The 15,841-nt window shown below is 37.2% G+C and overlaps 2 protein-coding genes across 5 annotated transcripts in view; one reads left to right on the top strand and one right to left on the bottom strand.

Annotated features, from left to right (window-relative positions):
• Positions 1-15,841, top strand: part of zmynd12 (zinc finger, MYND-type containing 12) — a 35,516-nt gene that overhangs the window by 13,146 nt on the left and 6,529 nt on the right. The window contains exon 8 of one of the 3 annotated variants that reach the window (XM_055659109.1): positions 7,381-7,503. The exons of 1 other annotated variant lie outside the window; for it this stretch is intronic. In XM_055659109.1, coding sequence (XP_055515084.1) covers positions 7,381-7,431 — 51 coding nt within the window. In that variant the 3' untranslated portion in view covers positions 7,432-7,503. Of the gene's footprint in view, positions 1-1,147; positions 2,723-7,380; positions 7,504-15,841 lie in introns of those variants that run through there. One more of the 3 variants, XM_055659107.1, reaches the window with a different exon arrangement.
• Positions 2,713-15,841, bottom strand: part of rimkla (ribosomal modification protein rimK-like family member A) — a 46,511-nt gene continuing 33,382 nt past the window's right edge. For both annotated transcript variants that reach the window (XM_055659105.1, XM_055659104.1), the window contains exons 3-6: positions 14,017-14,247; positions 13,324-13,410; positions 11,991-12,194; positions 2,713-11,498 (exon numbers count right to left, since the gene is read on the bottom strand). In XM_055659105.1, the coding sequence (XP_055515080.1) occupies positions 11,002-11,498; positions 11,991-12,194; positions 13,324-13,410; positions 14,017-14,247 (1,019 nt within the window). In that variant the 3' untranslated portion in view covers positions 2,713-11,001. The remainder of the gene's footprint in view (positions 11,499-11,990; positions 12,195-13,323; positions 13,411-14,016; positions 14,248-15,841) is intronic.

The following is a 15,841-nucleotide window of genomic DNA, read 5'->3' as shown; positions in this document are numbered from 1 at the left end:
AAATGGTTCAAAGTTGCAGCCCTGTTTCACCACTTCATGATGTTAATGTCCTAGTATATCACAACCACGAAGATGTACCTAAGTGCCAGAAATAGAATGCAATACACCAGGTTTACTGAGGGAGGAAAACAATCCAGGAACTGAGTATTGAGATACAGTATGGAAACAGGCCATTCGGCCCACCTAGTCCACCCTTTGTCACAAGTTGTATGCTATCCCACTTTTGCATCCGCTCCCAACACTAGGGGCAATTTTGCAGGGGCCAACTAACCTGGAAACTACGAACAGGTGTTGGTTAATATGCAAAAGTGCTGGAGTAACTCAGCAGGTCAGGTAGCATCTCTGGACAACATATATAGGTGACATTTCGGATGGAGACCCTTCATCTGATTGACTGTGTGTGTGTGTGTGTGTGTGTGTGTGTGTGTGTGTGTGTGTGTGTGTGTGTGTGTGTGTGTGTGTGTGTGTGTGTGTGTGTGTGTGTGTGTGTGTGTGTGGGGCGTGGGGGTGGAAAGGAAGCTGGAAGAGGGGGAGAGGCAGGAGAAAGCGTGGCAGGTAGTAGATGGACACAGGCAAGGGTTTTTTTGATAGGCAGATAGTTGGAATGAATAACAGCAGGTAGACCTGTGATTTTGTTTTGGAATTATCTATCCCAAGAGAGCTGCAATCGATTATCTATCCCAAAGCTGCAATCGATAGACTTTTGAAGACAGGATTTTGGATGGGGAGGAAGATGAGGATATTTCATGATTCCAGGAGCTATTTGACTTGCTCAGTTTCCTCCCATCGGGCAAAAGGCATAAAAGTATGAAAACACACACCTCCAGATTCAGGGAATTTCTTGCCAGCTGTTATCAGGGAACTGCACCATCCTACCACAACTAGAGAGCAGTCCTGAGCTACTACCCACCTCATTGGTGACCTATCTTTGATCAGACTTGACTGGCTTTATCTTGCACTAAACGTTATTCCCTTATCATGTATCTGCACACTACGAGTGGCTCCATTGTAATCGTGTATTGGCTTTCTGCTGACTGGTTAGGTCGCAACACAAGCTTTTCACTGTACAGTTCAGAGATCAAAGAAGCTTTTGTCTGCCTTATGGGGTATTTTTGTAACTTCTAATACAGTATCTTGCCTTTTGTAGGCTACTGAATATGGAGAACTGGCTTTACAAAATACCGAGTTGATCGTACAGGATAAAAATGAGATCTCGACAATCCAACGGCTCCTTGAAATGGCTAAAAAAGCACTTTCATATCCCGGAGGGAAGGGACCATCCCCCTACGACTGGGCTAACACATGCTGAAAGTTGTCATGTCAGTGTGCCGGGATGTTCAGTTTTAATACCAAAGTGGAGAATCGGTTACACCATCAAATATTTACGTGGAAGTGGCTTGAGGCAATGCAATATTTTAACAATATATGTATTAAAATAAACCCGGAAACTGTGAGTTTCTTTAACAAAAGAATTATAGCAAGTCAGGCGATGCAAGTTTCATCCGTGGCGGTCAAAAGCCAGTATCATATAATAAATATTGGCAACATACCACACAGACGTGTATTTGTAAAGCGCCAATATGTTTGTTTCACAGCCATCTAATAGGCACTTTTCAAGTCAGTAATTTATACAAAACTGATTTATGTAAAGCAAAAAATCACAGATGGGGAAATACAGGAATTAACTACTTGATTTAGTCGAAGTGAAAATAGCATTGATAACACATCTCTATGAGATTGCGTTCCACCCCGAATATCAACCAAAAACGACAAAACTGTAATAACAAGGAGTTTTTGTACTATTGCCAATGTTGGATTAACTCAGCAGGTCGGGCAGCATTTCCGGAGAAAATGGATAGGCGGCATCTCTGGTCGGGAAAAACAACATGGATAGGTGATGTTTCAGACATTCAGTCTCGACCCGAAACGTCACCTATCCATGTTCTCCAGAGATCCTGCCTGACCCGCTGAGTTACCCCAGTACTTTCTGTCCTTTTTGTGTATTAACTGTCATCTGCAGCTTCTTGTTTCTACTGTTTATGCACTTAAAAAGCATTGATAAGGTGGGGACAGTGAGCCAAAATAAAACCTGGAGCTGGAACTGACTGCCGGGAAGAACGTTAGAAACAGATATAATCTTATTTAAACAAAGCCCAGACAAGCAAACTGAAAATCCATAATGTACAAGGTAACTGATTAAGATCTGGAACTGGGCAGAACGGCCTGTAACTCGGAAGATTTCTATCAAATGATTCCTAGACCAACCACATACACCCTTAGTGTTGTCATGGCCGGTTCGCCGTCCACCCCATTTTACCAATGGTTCTTGACAGAGTAGAGTAAGCATCTGTGGGGTCTCTGCATTAATCCACATGATGCGGCAATCAACAGCACTTTAGTGATTGTTTTTAAAGAGCAACATAACCAACTTTAAGATTTAAGAAAATAAGTTAGCAGAGTTTCGTGGAGAGTTGATTCTTTTCATCCTACCCAGCTTTATAGGGATTTGCAACTCAATAGCATTGCGGGTGGTAGATGCAGATACTTTCAGTTTGACTAGCCCATAGTTTCCCCATCCAATGTGGTACAGATTGACCAAAATTTGCCTGTGTAATCCAGTAAATCATAGATAAAATTTAAATATGGAAAACAAAGCACACTGGCTCTGAGCATATTTGTGCCATACGGATCCAATGAAAATTCAAAACCAACTTCTCAGTTCAAACGTGAGTGTTTAATGTTGACATTTTACAAAAATCTCGGCGGAATGTTTTCCAAGAGGCTGTTTCATTGCAGAACACATATGATGCATCCGTATTCGACATAGCCCTTCACTTATCGTTCGATTTTTGTTAGAAAGCACAATTCAGCTTAATAAATGATTTTAGTTTCTATGAAACATTTTATTACATTCTAGAAAAGTGAAACAGAATATATGTACAGTATTTACCATGATCAATGTAACTAACATCACAGCCATGCCGTTTCAACTAATTATTCAAATACCACTTGAGGGAGTTTCACAAACTGCTAGATCCATAAAACATTCTATAAACTCCAACGTGATATTTGCAAAACGGCTAAGGCTAATACTTTAATAACATTCTTTAAAAAACACAAACTTGGAGTCATAGTGTTAAATATCGTTTAACAAATGTAATGTTCACAGTTTTTATTGTTGAGGTTTAACCCCACACCTATGGATCTTTATATATTCACTACTATGGGGACTTTGCATTGCATTTATTTAGTGCCATAGAGGCTGAAGGAAATACATGGTAGAAGTTGAGAATATAATCATACAGCATTACTGCAAAAACAGGGTAGGGTGGGAGGGGGTGATAAACGTTCTCTTATCTTAATATTCTGCTTACATTCTGTATTCTTCACACATCTAAATAGAGGGATCCTCAGTTGATGTTTTATCCTTCATTGTTTGATTTCCTGCTTTTGTATCAAATCTTAAGTGAGATGAATATTTTTAAATATTAGGATAATAAAGGTTTCCATACATTTGTATTTTCTGTTATTTGTGTAGTTCATGTCACAACGACTTATCCATCTACAAATGTAATAAAACTCCAGTTGGTTAATTGTTACAAAATCCACATACAGTGCCCTCCATAATGTTTGGAACAAAGACCCTTCATTTATTTATTTACCTCTGTACTCCACAATTTCAGATTTGTAATAGAAAAAAAAAAATCACATGTGTTTAAAGTGCACATTGTCAGATTTTATTAAAGGGTATTTTTTATCCATTTTGGTTTCACCATGTAGAAATGACAGCTGTCTTTATACATAGTCCCCCCATTTCAGGGCACCATAATGTTCAGGACACATGGCTTCACAGGCGTTTGTAATTGCTCAGGTGTGTTTAATTGGCTCCTTAATGCAGGTATAAGAGAGCTCTCAGCACCTAGTCTTTCCACCAGTCTTTCCATCATCACCTTTGGAAACTTTTATTGCTGTTTATCAACATGAGGACCAAAGATGTGCCATTGAAAGTCAAAGAAGCCATTATGAGACTGAGAAACAAGAATAAAACTGTTACAGAGACATCAGCCAAACTTTAGGCTTACCAAAATCAACTGTTTGGAACATCATTAAGAAGAAAGAGAGCACTGGTGAGCTTACTAATCGCAAAGGGAGTGGCAGGCCAAGGAAGACCTCCACAGCTGATGACAGAAGAATTCTCTCTATAATATAGAAAAATCCCCAAAGACTTGTCCGAACAGATCAGAAACACTCTTCATGAGTCAGGTGTGGATTTGCCAATGACCACTGTCCACAGAAGACTTAATGAACAGAAATACAGAGGCAAACCACTTGTTAGCCGCAAAAATAGGATGGCCGGATTGCAGTTTGCCAAGAAGTTCTTAAAAGAGCAACCACAGTTCTGGAGAAAGGTCTTGTGGACAGATGAGACGAAGATTAACTTATATCAGAGTGATGGCAAGACCAAAGTATAGAGGAGAGAAAGAACTGCCCAAGATCCAAAGCATACCACCTTATCTGTGAAACACGGTGGTGGGGGTGTTATGGCCTGCCATGTATGGCTGCTGAAGGTACTGGCTCCCTTATTTTCATTAATGATACAACTGCTGATGGTGGTAGCATAATGAATTCTGAAGGGTATAAACACATTCTATCTGTTCAAGTTCAAACAAATGCCTCAAAACTCATTGGCCGGCGGTTCATTCTGCAGCAAGACAATGATCCCAAACATACTGCTAAAGCAACAAAGGAGTTTTCAAAGCTAAAAAATGGTAAATTCTTGAGTTGCCAAGTCAATCACCCGATCTGAACCCAAATGAGCATGCCTTTTATATACTGAAGAGAAAACTGAAGGGGACTACCCCCTAAAACAAGCATAAGCCAACAATGGCTGCATTACAGGCCTGGCAGAGCATCATCGGAGAAGACACCCAGCAACTTGTGATGTCCATGAATTCCAGACTTCAAGCAGCCATTGCATGCAAAGGATATGCAACAAAAAACTAAACAAGACAACTTCCATTTGCATGACATTGCTGTGTCCCAAACATTATGGTGCCCTGAAATGGGGGGACTATGTATAAACACTACACGGTGAAATCAAAATGTGTAAAAATGGCCTTTATTAAAATCTGACCAAGTGCACTTTAACCACATGTGATTTTTTTTCCTATTACAAATCTCAAATTGTGGAGTACAGAGGCAAATAAATAAATGATGGGTCTTTGTCCCAAACATTATGGAGGGCACTGTACATAGGGAAGAAAAGTGCAATACTGATCTTAAGAATTCAGTTTACTCCCATTCAAATGATAATTAAACCACTACCAAGTATTATCGATCTCATTAGTCCTTCAAATGTTTCAAACAATGCATGTCAACCATTTAACCACACTCTTAATAGCTGTACAATCACAAAGCATGCATGTGCTCACTTCTCTCACACACTCACACAGAATAATAAAAATAATACAATTGGTAACCCTTAGCTGAATGAGATGATTGTCCAAAAAGAATGAGATTGGCCAAGAGTTTGTCTCTTCATGGGGAAAAAAAAGGTAGTTTGTATTAATGGACAGAGATATCACTCATATTATCAGAAACAAAATCTTGACGTACTTCTATTGGAAAATAAGTTACCATTTGCTTCATTACCTTTGGGCTGCGGTCACTCAGGTGTCAACCAGGCTGCACAGGTATCACGTAATGTGGAATCAGCTCTACAAGTAGAACATTTTCTATTTCAGATTCCTTTCATACCAGATGACAATTCACCAGTGGAACAATACTTAAAAACAAATACAAATGATTTAAAAAAGTGTTTATAAAATATGCTTTGTGACAAAACATGAAAAATTTACATAAGTTTATAAATTTTCAAATTCTAGCTGCCATTTGGGCAAGATCAAAAAAAGCTACAAATTTAGGTCTATAAAAAATCGTCAGCTTATGTACAATGTCCTTTTGGTGCAGTTTACTATTGCACCATTCAGGACTGCAGCCCAAGGGTATAGCATATTATTTTGAACAAAACAGATATTCCAATTTTATTTTGACTATTTGCAACTCCAGTAATTTGATCCTGAAGACAATGTAATTACACATATCACTGTTGCTAGATGCTATTCACAGCCCCTTTTGTAGAATGTGTAAATGCAATGTAAGGTCAGGGTTATAGATTTTGAACTGCTGGGTTGAAAATGCAGCAGCCATCACTTCACTGTAGTTTACCTAAAGAGAAACAATCAGTAAATTATTTTCCACAAAACATGAAAATGCAGCACCTGATACTGCTTTACCCCCAACAAAGGCCAGTGAAAACAAATGTAATGCACATCTTCCAAACCATCATCTTGGTAAAGGTTAAGTTGCACAAATTTCCAAGATTTGTTCTTTGAAATTGCCTCAGTTACTTTCCTAATGTTGTCAAGGACAGCTGGTTGTGCAAATGCCTTATACCCAAAACTCATTTGTGGCCTTTCGACAACTGCTTCATAATCCCATTTGAACAAGGCACCCAGTCTAGCATGCACAGTCATACTTTCACAAAATACTTTGCTCTAAACACAATGTTCTACAGAGAAAAGCAGTTAGTAATACCATCAATAAATTCAAACTTCACAGCTGTACAGTTCAGTGCACCAGAACACTCAGCTTATTCATAAAGTGTACATTTTCATACTTTTCCCTCCCATTCCTATCCCAATGTTTAAAGAACATTGTGTTTATGAAATAAGCCGTAAAAGCATAAATTCAGTTTTCAGATGTTCAAATATTTTTCTCTCTCTTAAATACAAGTTAAATTTAATTCCTACCTACATCTGCATAATATACTACTTAGGGTATATTATAATACAAGGTTTCTCCTAATGTTCCCCCTCGGTCTGGAAACACATCCAATATCAGGGTTGGCACAGTTGCCTCTGTTTTACACTCTATAAAATGAACTGCTCTTAAGTTTACATAGGGCAAAAAGACAAGTGTTGGACTGTGATAAAACATTTACAATCAGGAATTCAAGTTGAGTTTTCGGTAAAGTGGAGAGTCTGCTTTATTTGTCAAAATTTCAGAATGTGTTTCCAAATTAATGGAAACCATTTTTCTATTGTGCTGAAGTTAGGACAAGCAACATTTACAAGTTCTACTATTATGTTTAAAAAATCCTTGCTAAAGTGGCACAAATGCCAACGGTCAGTAATAATATTGTTGTTCCAATGTTTTAAACTCCTAATCAAACTGGAATGAAAGAGAATTGTGGATGATAGGATAACGTCTCCGCCAATGTCTAAGTATAAAAACTGTGCAACATTTCACTCTATAATTATTGGACAGGTGGATGTCATAATTAATAACAAATCTTATCTGATGTTGGTTTCTCCCAAGGGAGGGAAATGTTCAGATGACGTTTCGATATGGGACCCGTCTTCAAACTGATAACTACCTGGCACTTTTTTGATATTTACATTCGGAACACAATTCATAAAAAAAAACATTGCACAGGTGAAGAAATTCATGTCTTAAAATAAATTCTGCGTGTGCATGGCTTGAAAATTCATTGTATTTGTTTACATGTTTAAAATCACCATTTGCAGAACATAAAGAGCAAAAAACACTTGAGATTTTAGCTGTAACTATTTGGTCAATAGCTAACTGCATATCATGAATTAACTCACCGGTTTACCTAGTTTTAATATCTTACTATAACCAGGATACATCCAGTGCACAAAATGCTGCATTATATTAACCAACTTGTCTTGGTATTCTGAATAGTTTAAAAGTAAAAATATCAGTAAAATCTTAAATTACTGAAAGATGAGGCAAAGCATCAAAAGACTTCCAATGCTTCTCCATTACTACGTTAAAATACTTTCACCTTGAGCTGCAGTTTTTTATTTTGTTACGCTTCAGTTAGCATCACAAAATTAATAACGCAAAATTTACACGACATATTTGTGCAAATATGAAGGTACTTCATCCTCTTAAATTGTAAACCATCTCCAATGCGATTTTCCAACAGTTCTGGAGCTCTCCAATTTCACACAAAAGCAGCATCTGCTTTATTAGTCACATCTCTCCTTTGTCAACAGAAGCCTCCCACCCATTTATCACAATCTTGGACATTAACATAGATGACAGAAATTTCAAAATTTGTGAAGCACAATTTTGCAGGAGATAGCAAACTATTTACAAGTAACAATAGTCAAAGAAAACAAAGAATGGGGTCATTAACTGTGTCTGTTAAAGCATACCTTACTTATTCAGTTACATTTATATCTTGATAAAAACCTTGTTATTCTTAAAATATATTTACAGGGAAATCAAATAACTCCTTTAGAAAGAACATTGGTAAGTTCTGTGTTTGGAAAAAGAGAACGATTATGAAAGCTTAACAGTTTTTGCAATGAACGTTGTTACCTGCAAATAAAAGTTACTGTCCCCTGTTGAGATTATACAACTTCTTCGCAAAAGTGGTTTTAAATTTTGAATTTTCTCCCTCATCTTTACTTCCCCGAAGACAAGGTGATGGTTCTTCCCTCCAGCAATTCAACTTCAAGCTTGATTAGCAAACGTTAGTGGGCTAATTGACTTGGAGTCAAAAGCAAAATATTACATATACCAGTGGAGAAATTAAAATCAAATCTGCTTTTATCTTTTGTTACTGTTCATACTTTCCTGCTGAGGTTAATTGCCTTGTCCCTCTAGCCCAGGCACAGTAAAGTCAAATGTAACGCTCTATACACATATGCTCAGTCATATTGGTGCCATACTATCTTCCGCGTAAATGCACTCAACCGTCTAGAGCTAATATGCAAAATTATTTGCATCTGCTTCGAGATTTTTAGTCAACATATAACTCAAGATATCAAGTTACTTCAATGTAATATTTGTTTTAAATACTACAATAATTATCTGTTTCTTAAATGGGTATATTTAATGAATTGACTAGGTTAGTATGTACCTTCTCACCCGACATAGCAGCTGCCACTTAACAGAGCCATTTTAATTGATTTTTCATGACACAATCGCTAAATATGCTGATGGCTCTTGTTTAAAATTGCCAGTATTAATAACCGTATGGTGAAATAAGCTTATGATTCAACTAAGATTCAATTAAAATCAAGTTACTACCTTGTAAATACTAGTACTTTTAAAGTGTCTGAACTTGGGCTTGCTGACATTTACACACACCGCCAGAAGTCACACAATCAGAAATGTGCACTGAATCTCACCAACAATTACTGACATTTGAAAAGAACAACTTGATGGCAACGTTGTGCGAATTATACTGGAAGATATAATTTATAAATACAATTACTTTATCTCTTCACAGCAGAAGCACAATTGTTCAAGAAGTTGGAGCTGACTTCTGGCATGCCTGAAATAATTCAGTCAATCCTCTGTATTCGCACATTTTGTGGATATTACCCACCTGACAGATAATCAATATTTTGAGATATAAACATCCAATTTGCAAACAATCATGTAAAATGATAATTTTCTAGTTCTTACTAAACTCTATGCATTCTGCACCTTGTGCATTTCGCCAATTAAATCCGCAGGTTAAATGCAGATATGCATTTCAACACTTCACCCATAACTTTAACAATATTATTCAGGGTAAAAACACTGGGGACACAAGCTTCAAAGAGGACAGTCTATGTTTACCTTAAACTGCAATGTTGGTACAAGTATTAGCAACCAAAATTAAAATGATGGAGAGCATTGGAGCTGTAACATAATGCATTCAAACCACATATTAACTTAGTCAGTCATGAACCAAAAGATTTTCTCCATCAAAGCGTGAGACTACTCAACCTATTTATTTCCCTGATACTTCAATGTTATGCCTAAGATTGTTTTTATGGAACTACAAGTTAATCAACTGAGTTGACAAGTAAAATGAAGAATTCATCAATCTCATAATAGAATCTCCTCTCAGTAGCTCTCTCACTTTAAAACAAAGATAAACTTCTTCTTAGCAACTTGTTTTTCCATACCCTCAAGATGCATTCTTCATCCATTAATTAGCCTGGTAGGCAACATCATATTCCAACTTTCAATGCCCATTAAGAATATTAAATGATTAGCCATGTCATTTTTCACACTGCCAATTAATTTGTATGTCATTCATCTTCTGCAGACATTTATTTATTTGCTCATCAGCATTTTAACCTTACAATTCAAAGATTTTCTTTTTCGAGAAAAAGGGAGAGAAGAATTGAAATTGCAGCTTATATTATTTTTGGTTTGTGCTATCATTTAACTTTAATTTAATGTATTTGCTCCATCCTTAAGCTGTGAAGACAGCTAAAATATCCAAGTTTGTTAGTGACTTTATGCTCCGGAATACTAATTGACCCATTTGTTAATTAGCCCATCAGTTCAAATTGTTCCCACCAAAATTCCTGAAAAATGCTTAAATTATGTGCAGTCCAAGTAGCACTGTTAATACAGTAGACAGAAAAACAAGGGGTATGAGTAGCACCTAATCTAAGGAAAGGAAAATAACATGGATGGGCAGTTCATTGTAGAGAGGCAAGAGATTGATTCCAAATACAGGAAGTTCATGATAACAACCATGTCAACATAGAAAGGTGTCAAGCAAAGGCCATGCGTTTCCCAAATAGCACTGATGGGAGGGTTTTCTCCACAACAATAACTGGTCTCTGCCTTCAGACATTAACCAGCTACCTTCTTATTGGCAAGGCCATGCTTTTTAACCAATCAACTGAACTCATCCTATAGTGCTACTGAATTAAATATACATGGTGTGCTTAATGAATACTCCCACCCATCCACCTCAATGGCATGGAGACAGCATAACCCACCTGGAGTGGATTGATGGTTGTCATCAGTCTGGGCTTTTCCACAAACTCAGACTTAATGATTAATATGGGAGAAAAAAAAATTAGATCGTGTCCCTTCTGTTAATTCTTTTACCTTTTTCTCCAGCTGAGCTGGGAAAGCACCCCTGTTTATACCTATTAGTAGAGCTTTCTCATCTCACTCACTCAATAGTTTAATTTCAGTATTTATGAGATTGTTCATGTTGTAGCCTGGTTCAGGCAGTACAGTGTGCATGGACCTGGAAGCAGTAGTGTCAGAATCCCTGACCTCCACTATTTCGGGGTCACTCTCACTGGAACTTGATCCCACACTCATGGTGAATACACCTTCCGGAATGGCGCTGACTGGAGCTCCTACCTCCGGCTCACTCGTTTCACTAGCACTGGAAACTACAGAAAGAAGTGACATTTTCCTGGTCAGTCTGCTTGGCAGTAACGACAGGGCATAGTCCGCTATGATACTGCTTACATCCAGATTGCAAGCTTTGTCAAAGGCTTTGAAACCCACATTTGCATTGGCTTCACATACTACAAAAGAATCATCATCTTTTCTGAGAAGATCGATACCGCAAATGTCCATGCCCAAAATATTGGAAACCTGGATCGCCAACTGCTTGCCCTGTTCACTCAGCTGGTACAGCACACCAACACCTCCTAGCAAAGGTAAAATTAAAATATCAGTTCAGTATTCAAGAAAATTGGACATCAGCAACGTTTCAATTTTCGACACCATCAACTGATCTACAATTACTGCTAAAAATCAGTACAGTTAACGGTGAAAAATTATCAATGGATAATCAGTTCATGCAGGCTGAATCCCAGCAATGTTGGTTCACAAAGGATTTGGGCCACACTCTATGATTGTCTCAAATGCCAAAGCAAGAACCTCTGGCATCCCCCCCTCCCCCTTATAACCATTTTAGTTCTATGGAAGCATCAATTACAAATTAAGTCAGACTTAATTGTGGACAGCTTTTATTTTGTGATAAAGTTCCATAACATTTCCTGATATACTGATCTTAACCCAGGGCTATTAAACTTGGGAATTAAGGTCTGTATAATCAATTTTCATATTGACTTTACCAACATATATTGATGGGGAAACCACAAGTATTCGTACAAACATTCTAAAGTGCAAAATCTCACCAAGTGAGCAATTGCTTTGCATTCTTCCATCAGTTGAGCAGCGTAACATCGCACCAATTACACGGCCTCCTACCATCACCACACGGATATCCTTCCCATGGGATTCCTTTACATATTTCTGGAAAAGGTATGGAGCATCATGTCGTATTAGGTGAGATAAATCAGTCAAATGATGCTTGTCCCGTGCCAGGAAAACTGCTTTACCTGAAGGGGGGGATGACAAACAAGTAAACACTGTTTACAATCTATTCCACTGTGTAACAATGTATAATTTCTATCAGAACCATAAAGAATACATTTTAGAATTTTAAAAAGTAGCACCAAGAGCCACAAGACAACTCCATATTATAATTTAAGATACAAAGTAAAGAGTAGCTCAGCAGGTCAGGCAGCATCTCTTGAGAACATGGACCTCTCCTTGTTCTCCAGATATGCTGCCTGACCTGCTGAGTTAATCCAGTACTTTGTGTCCTTTTCGGTAAACCAGCATCTGCAGTTCCTTGTTTCTCAATATTATAATTTGTCATGGCTTACTCACAGAAATTAAAAATAAAATGAGACTTTTATAATTCCCAAAAGTTTGTTCATTTGTTACTTTGCTGCATAGCAACTAAGAAAGGATCAGTCTAAAATGTACGTATTATATAAATTATGGTATTATGGTAGGAAATCTAAAACTGTGCTTAAGTTGACGCTCCATGCATGTGCCAGGCCAAATTTTGCAATGTCAGCATCATCTGGTAATATTTGTTAGAGTGATCTACAAGTTCTCCTTAGGATACGGCACAGATCCGTTCCCAAGGACCATTCGTAACCCACATAGTTCACGTGGGAAATATGACTGCAAACCAGCCAGAAGATATCTGGTGTCCCATAGAATTAGATAGTCTGGAGAAGCATTTTACATCGCATTTTCCCATTCTTAATAATAATGCTGACATTAATAAATTTTGCTTGAGCCTATTCTGGGCTAACAATGATATTCCTCTATACAATTTTCCCACAGATAAGTTTTAAAAATGACACTGCCTCTGGTCCAGATGGTGTGTTTCTAGATAGGATTCACAAAATAGATATCAAGGTATTATCTAGGATGTATTATTTTGGGGTTTGATGTGGCAAAATTCCAGTTAGTGTCAATAACACTGCGCTGTAACCCTGTGGTAGGCAGGAGGGCTCCAAATAAAATCTAATTCTGCACAATCTGTGCTTATAAAATGGTCATCAATGATCATTTGTTCTCAACATAAGTGATTAATAAAAATGATGGAATTAAATTTATATGTGTTTTACTGTGCTTGTGCTGAACTACAAAATGAAAAATAGTTTGTACCTCGATGGCCTCGTGTGTTTTTAACTACTACTGGATAACCCAAAGGCTCAGCTTCATCAATCATTTTTGAAAAGTTTTCATGGCCACCTGTCGTAAAAATAGATATAAATTTATTGTGCAAATAGGAACATGATTACAAATGCTTTAATCCACAATTCCCCACTTCAGTGGTTTTTAAAAATACAAATATTTTGCCATTCTGTCCTCTCACTGTCCCAACCTTACTTAACATAAACAAAATATTATACATACATCTTAATTTGAAACAATCTTTGCCTTCCACTGGCCACACTACATTTAAATTACTGCACCCAGCCATTTCATACACAAGTGTGGTATTCTGGTCCCAAATGCTTCAGCTCTCAGTCTTTGATGCAAACAGCATGAAAAGTATTGGTTGGAAGTCTTCAAGGACATGCAATATTCATAATCAAAAAGAACTTGAAGATCAAGAATGGCAAGCATATGCATTTTATAAATTTAGTGTTGTTTCCATGGTCAATTGTCAACTTAATAATACGGTATGCCCTCTACTGACAATACTAGTCACAGCATTGGATTACAGGAACCAGTGGTATCTAAACAGTAGCTTTGTCAAAGGATTTTAATTGTTTACTTGGCTGCTAAATTCAACAAACATAAAATGTTGCTTAGAAGTTTACAGAAGGGTCAAAGTGATCCATTTATACTTGCCATAAGAGAAAGTGTCAGGTAAAGGTATTCCATGACCAGCTAGCTCCTGGAATGTCCAGAACTTGTTAACACAGTGCAATATAGCCTGTGAACGATTGGCTAGACGACAGCCCATCTTCTCAAGGTGGCGCAGTAATGTTATATCACTGTCATTCTGTACTGAAGGGGTGGGAACTCTAACCACCACCACCTGAGGGTAACTGGTTACCAGATCCTGTTTGATACGCAGTCCTGCAGAGGGCAATATAACACAACCAACATTAAAAGCATTGTTCAATTATTTAATTATAATGTAATTGGCTTGAGTTATAATTTAACTAGTTGAACATTTACTATATCCACGTGAATGAATTTGATGAAACATTTAAATATTATTTGTTATGCTTCTTCATAAAAGTTATGGGAGAATTTGCATAAAGTTGGATTTCTACAAGTTAGATTTCTAAGCAATGCACTGCAAAATTCCCTTCGTTAAGATTTTGTAAATGAACATTGTGTGTGCAACACAACAAAAACCTGAAACTACCTAACAAACGTATCTGCCACATCAACACTTCCATTTGTAATTTTATTGTCATAGATTCATAGTGAATGAAAACAGACCCTTTGACGCAACTCTTCCGTGCCGACCACGATGTTCACCTGAGATAGTCCCATTGGCCTGCATTTGGCCCATATCCCTCCAAACCTTTATTAATTAAATTAAAATTGCTGTTTTCTTCCTTTTTTCCTTCCGCCCACAATATTTAATATGAAAAAGAATATGTGATTCTGTTACATTCTATTTGTAGTTTGTTTGGTTGTTTGTTTGTTTGTCTTTTTGCACAAAGTCCGCAAGCATTGCCACTTTTCATTTCACTGCACATCTCGTATGTGTATGTGACGAATAAACTTGACTTGACTTATCCATGTATCTGTCTAAGTGATTAACTAACATTATTAGTGTGAATTTTTAATTATAGATTCAATTTGATACGTTTCATATATAAAAATAATCAGTAATATCAAGGTTTAGGTCACTGAATACATCATCAATTGGCTATTCCGTTTGGGTCATCCTATAACAAACGTATTGTTGGAATACGACAGCAGATTTAGTTAAGCCAACTTGTATTAATGCAAATCGATGAATTAAAGCAAAATATAAAGCACCTATGGATAAAATCTTAGATACCACCATTTTTGTACTAAGAGGAAAAAAAGTGGTTACAAATTCTGCCCGATTTAAAACTGCAGCTCAAAATTGAGAGATCTACAAGGATATGTTCTGCTGGAATATGGCATGCCAACAATATACTTTTGAGAAAACTGGAAATAAAACTGCTTGGTTGTAACATGAAAGGTACACAAAAATGCTGGAGAAACTCAGCAGGTGCAGCAGCATCTATGCATTTCGGGCTGAAACCCTTCTTCAGACATGATTGTAACATGAAACCCTTCGTCAGACTGGTTGTAACATGAAATGGATGGTATGTCACAATGTAAATTCGTAATGAATTATGCCAATATCAAAATATGTAGATATTAATTTTAACACTGTGTGCTTTATGAATGTGTAGGATGCATAGTTGACTGGTTGTCACATATGTATGTGTAATTTCTTTTTAATGGGATCTTTATTCAAGGGCAAGCTTTGAGAAGATATCAGACCCCGGTTTTCACTTAATTTCAGTAGATTTCCCCAGAGCATGTCTAAGAATTTAGTTGTGAGGTTACATATTCTTGGGACAGACAAAGAACTAAACAGGATAGAACATCAAATAAATCTGGATATGAAAAAAGCCCGATTTTGATTGGTAGGGTCAGCACATATTTGGCTGGATTT

This window comes from Leucoraja erinacea, chromosome 30 (genome assembly GCF_028641065.1).
Source record: "Leucoraja erinacea ecotype New England chromosome 30, Leri_hhj_1, whole genome shotgun sequence".
Lineage (NCBI taxonomy): Eukaryota > Metazoa > Chordata > Chondrichthyes > Rajiformes > Rajidae > Leucoraja > Leucoraja erinaceus.
This window is presented reverse-complemented; position numbering and strand designations above follow the sequence as displayed.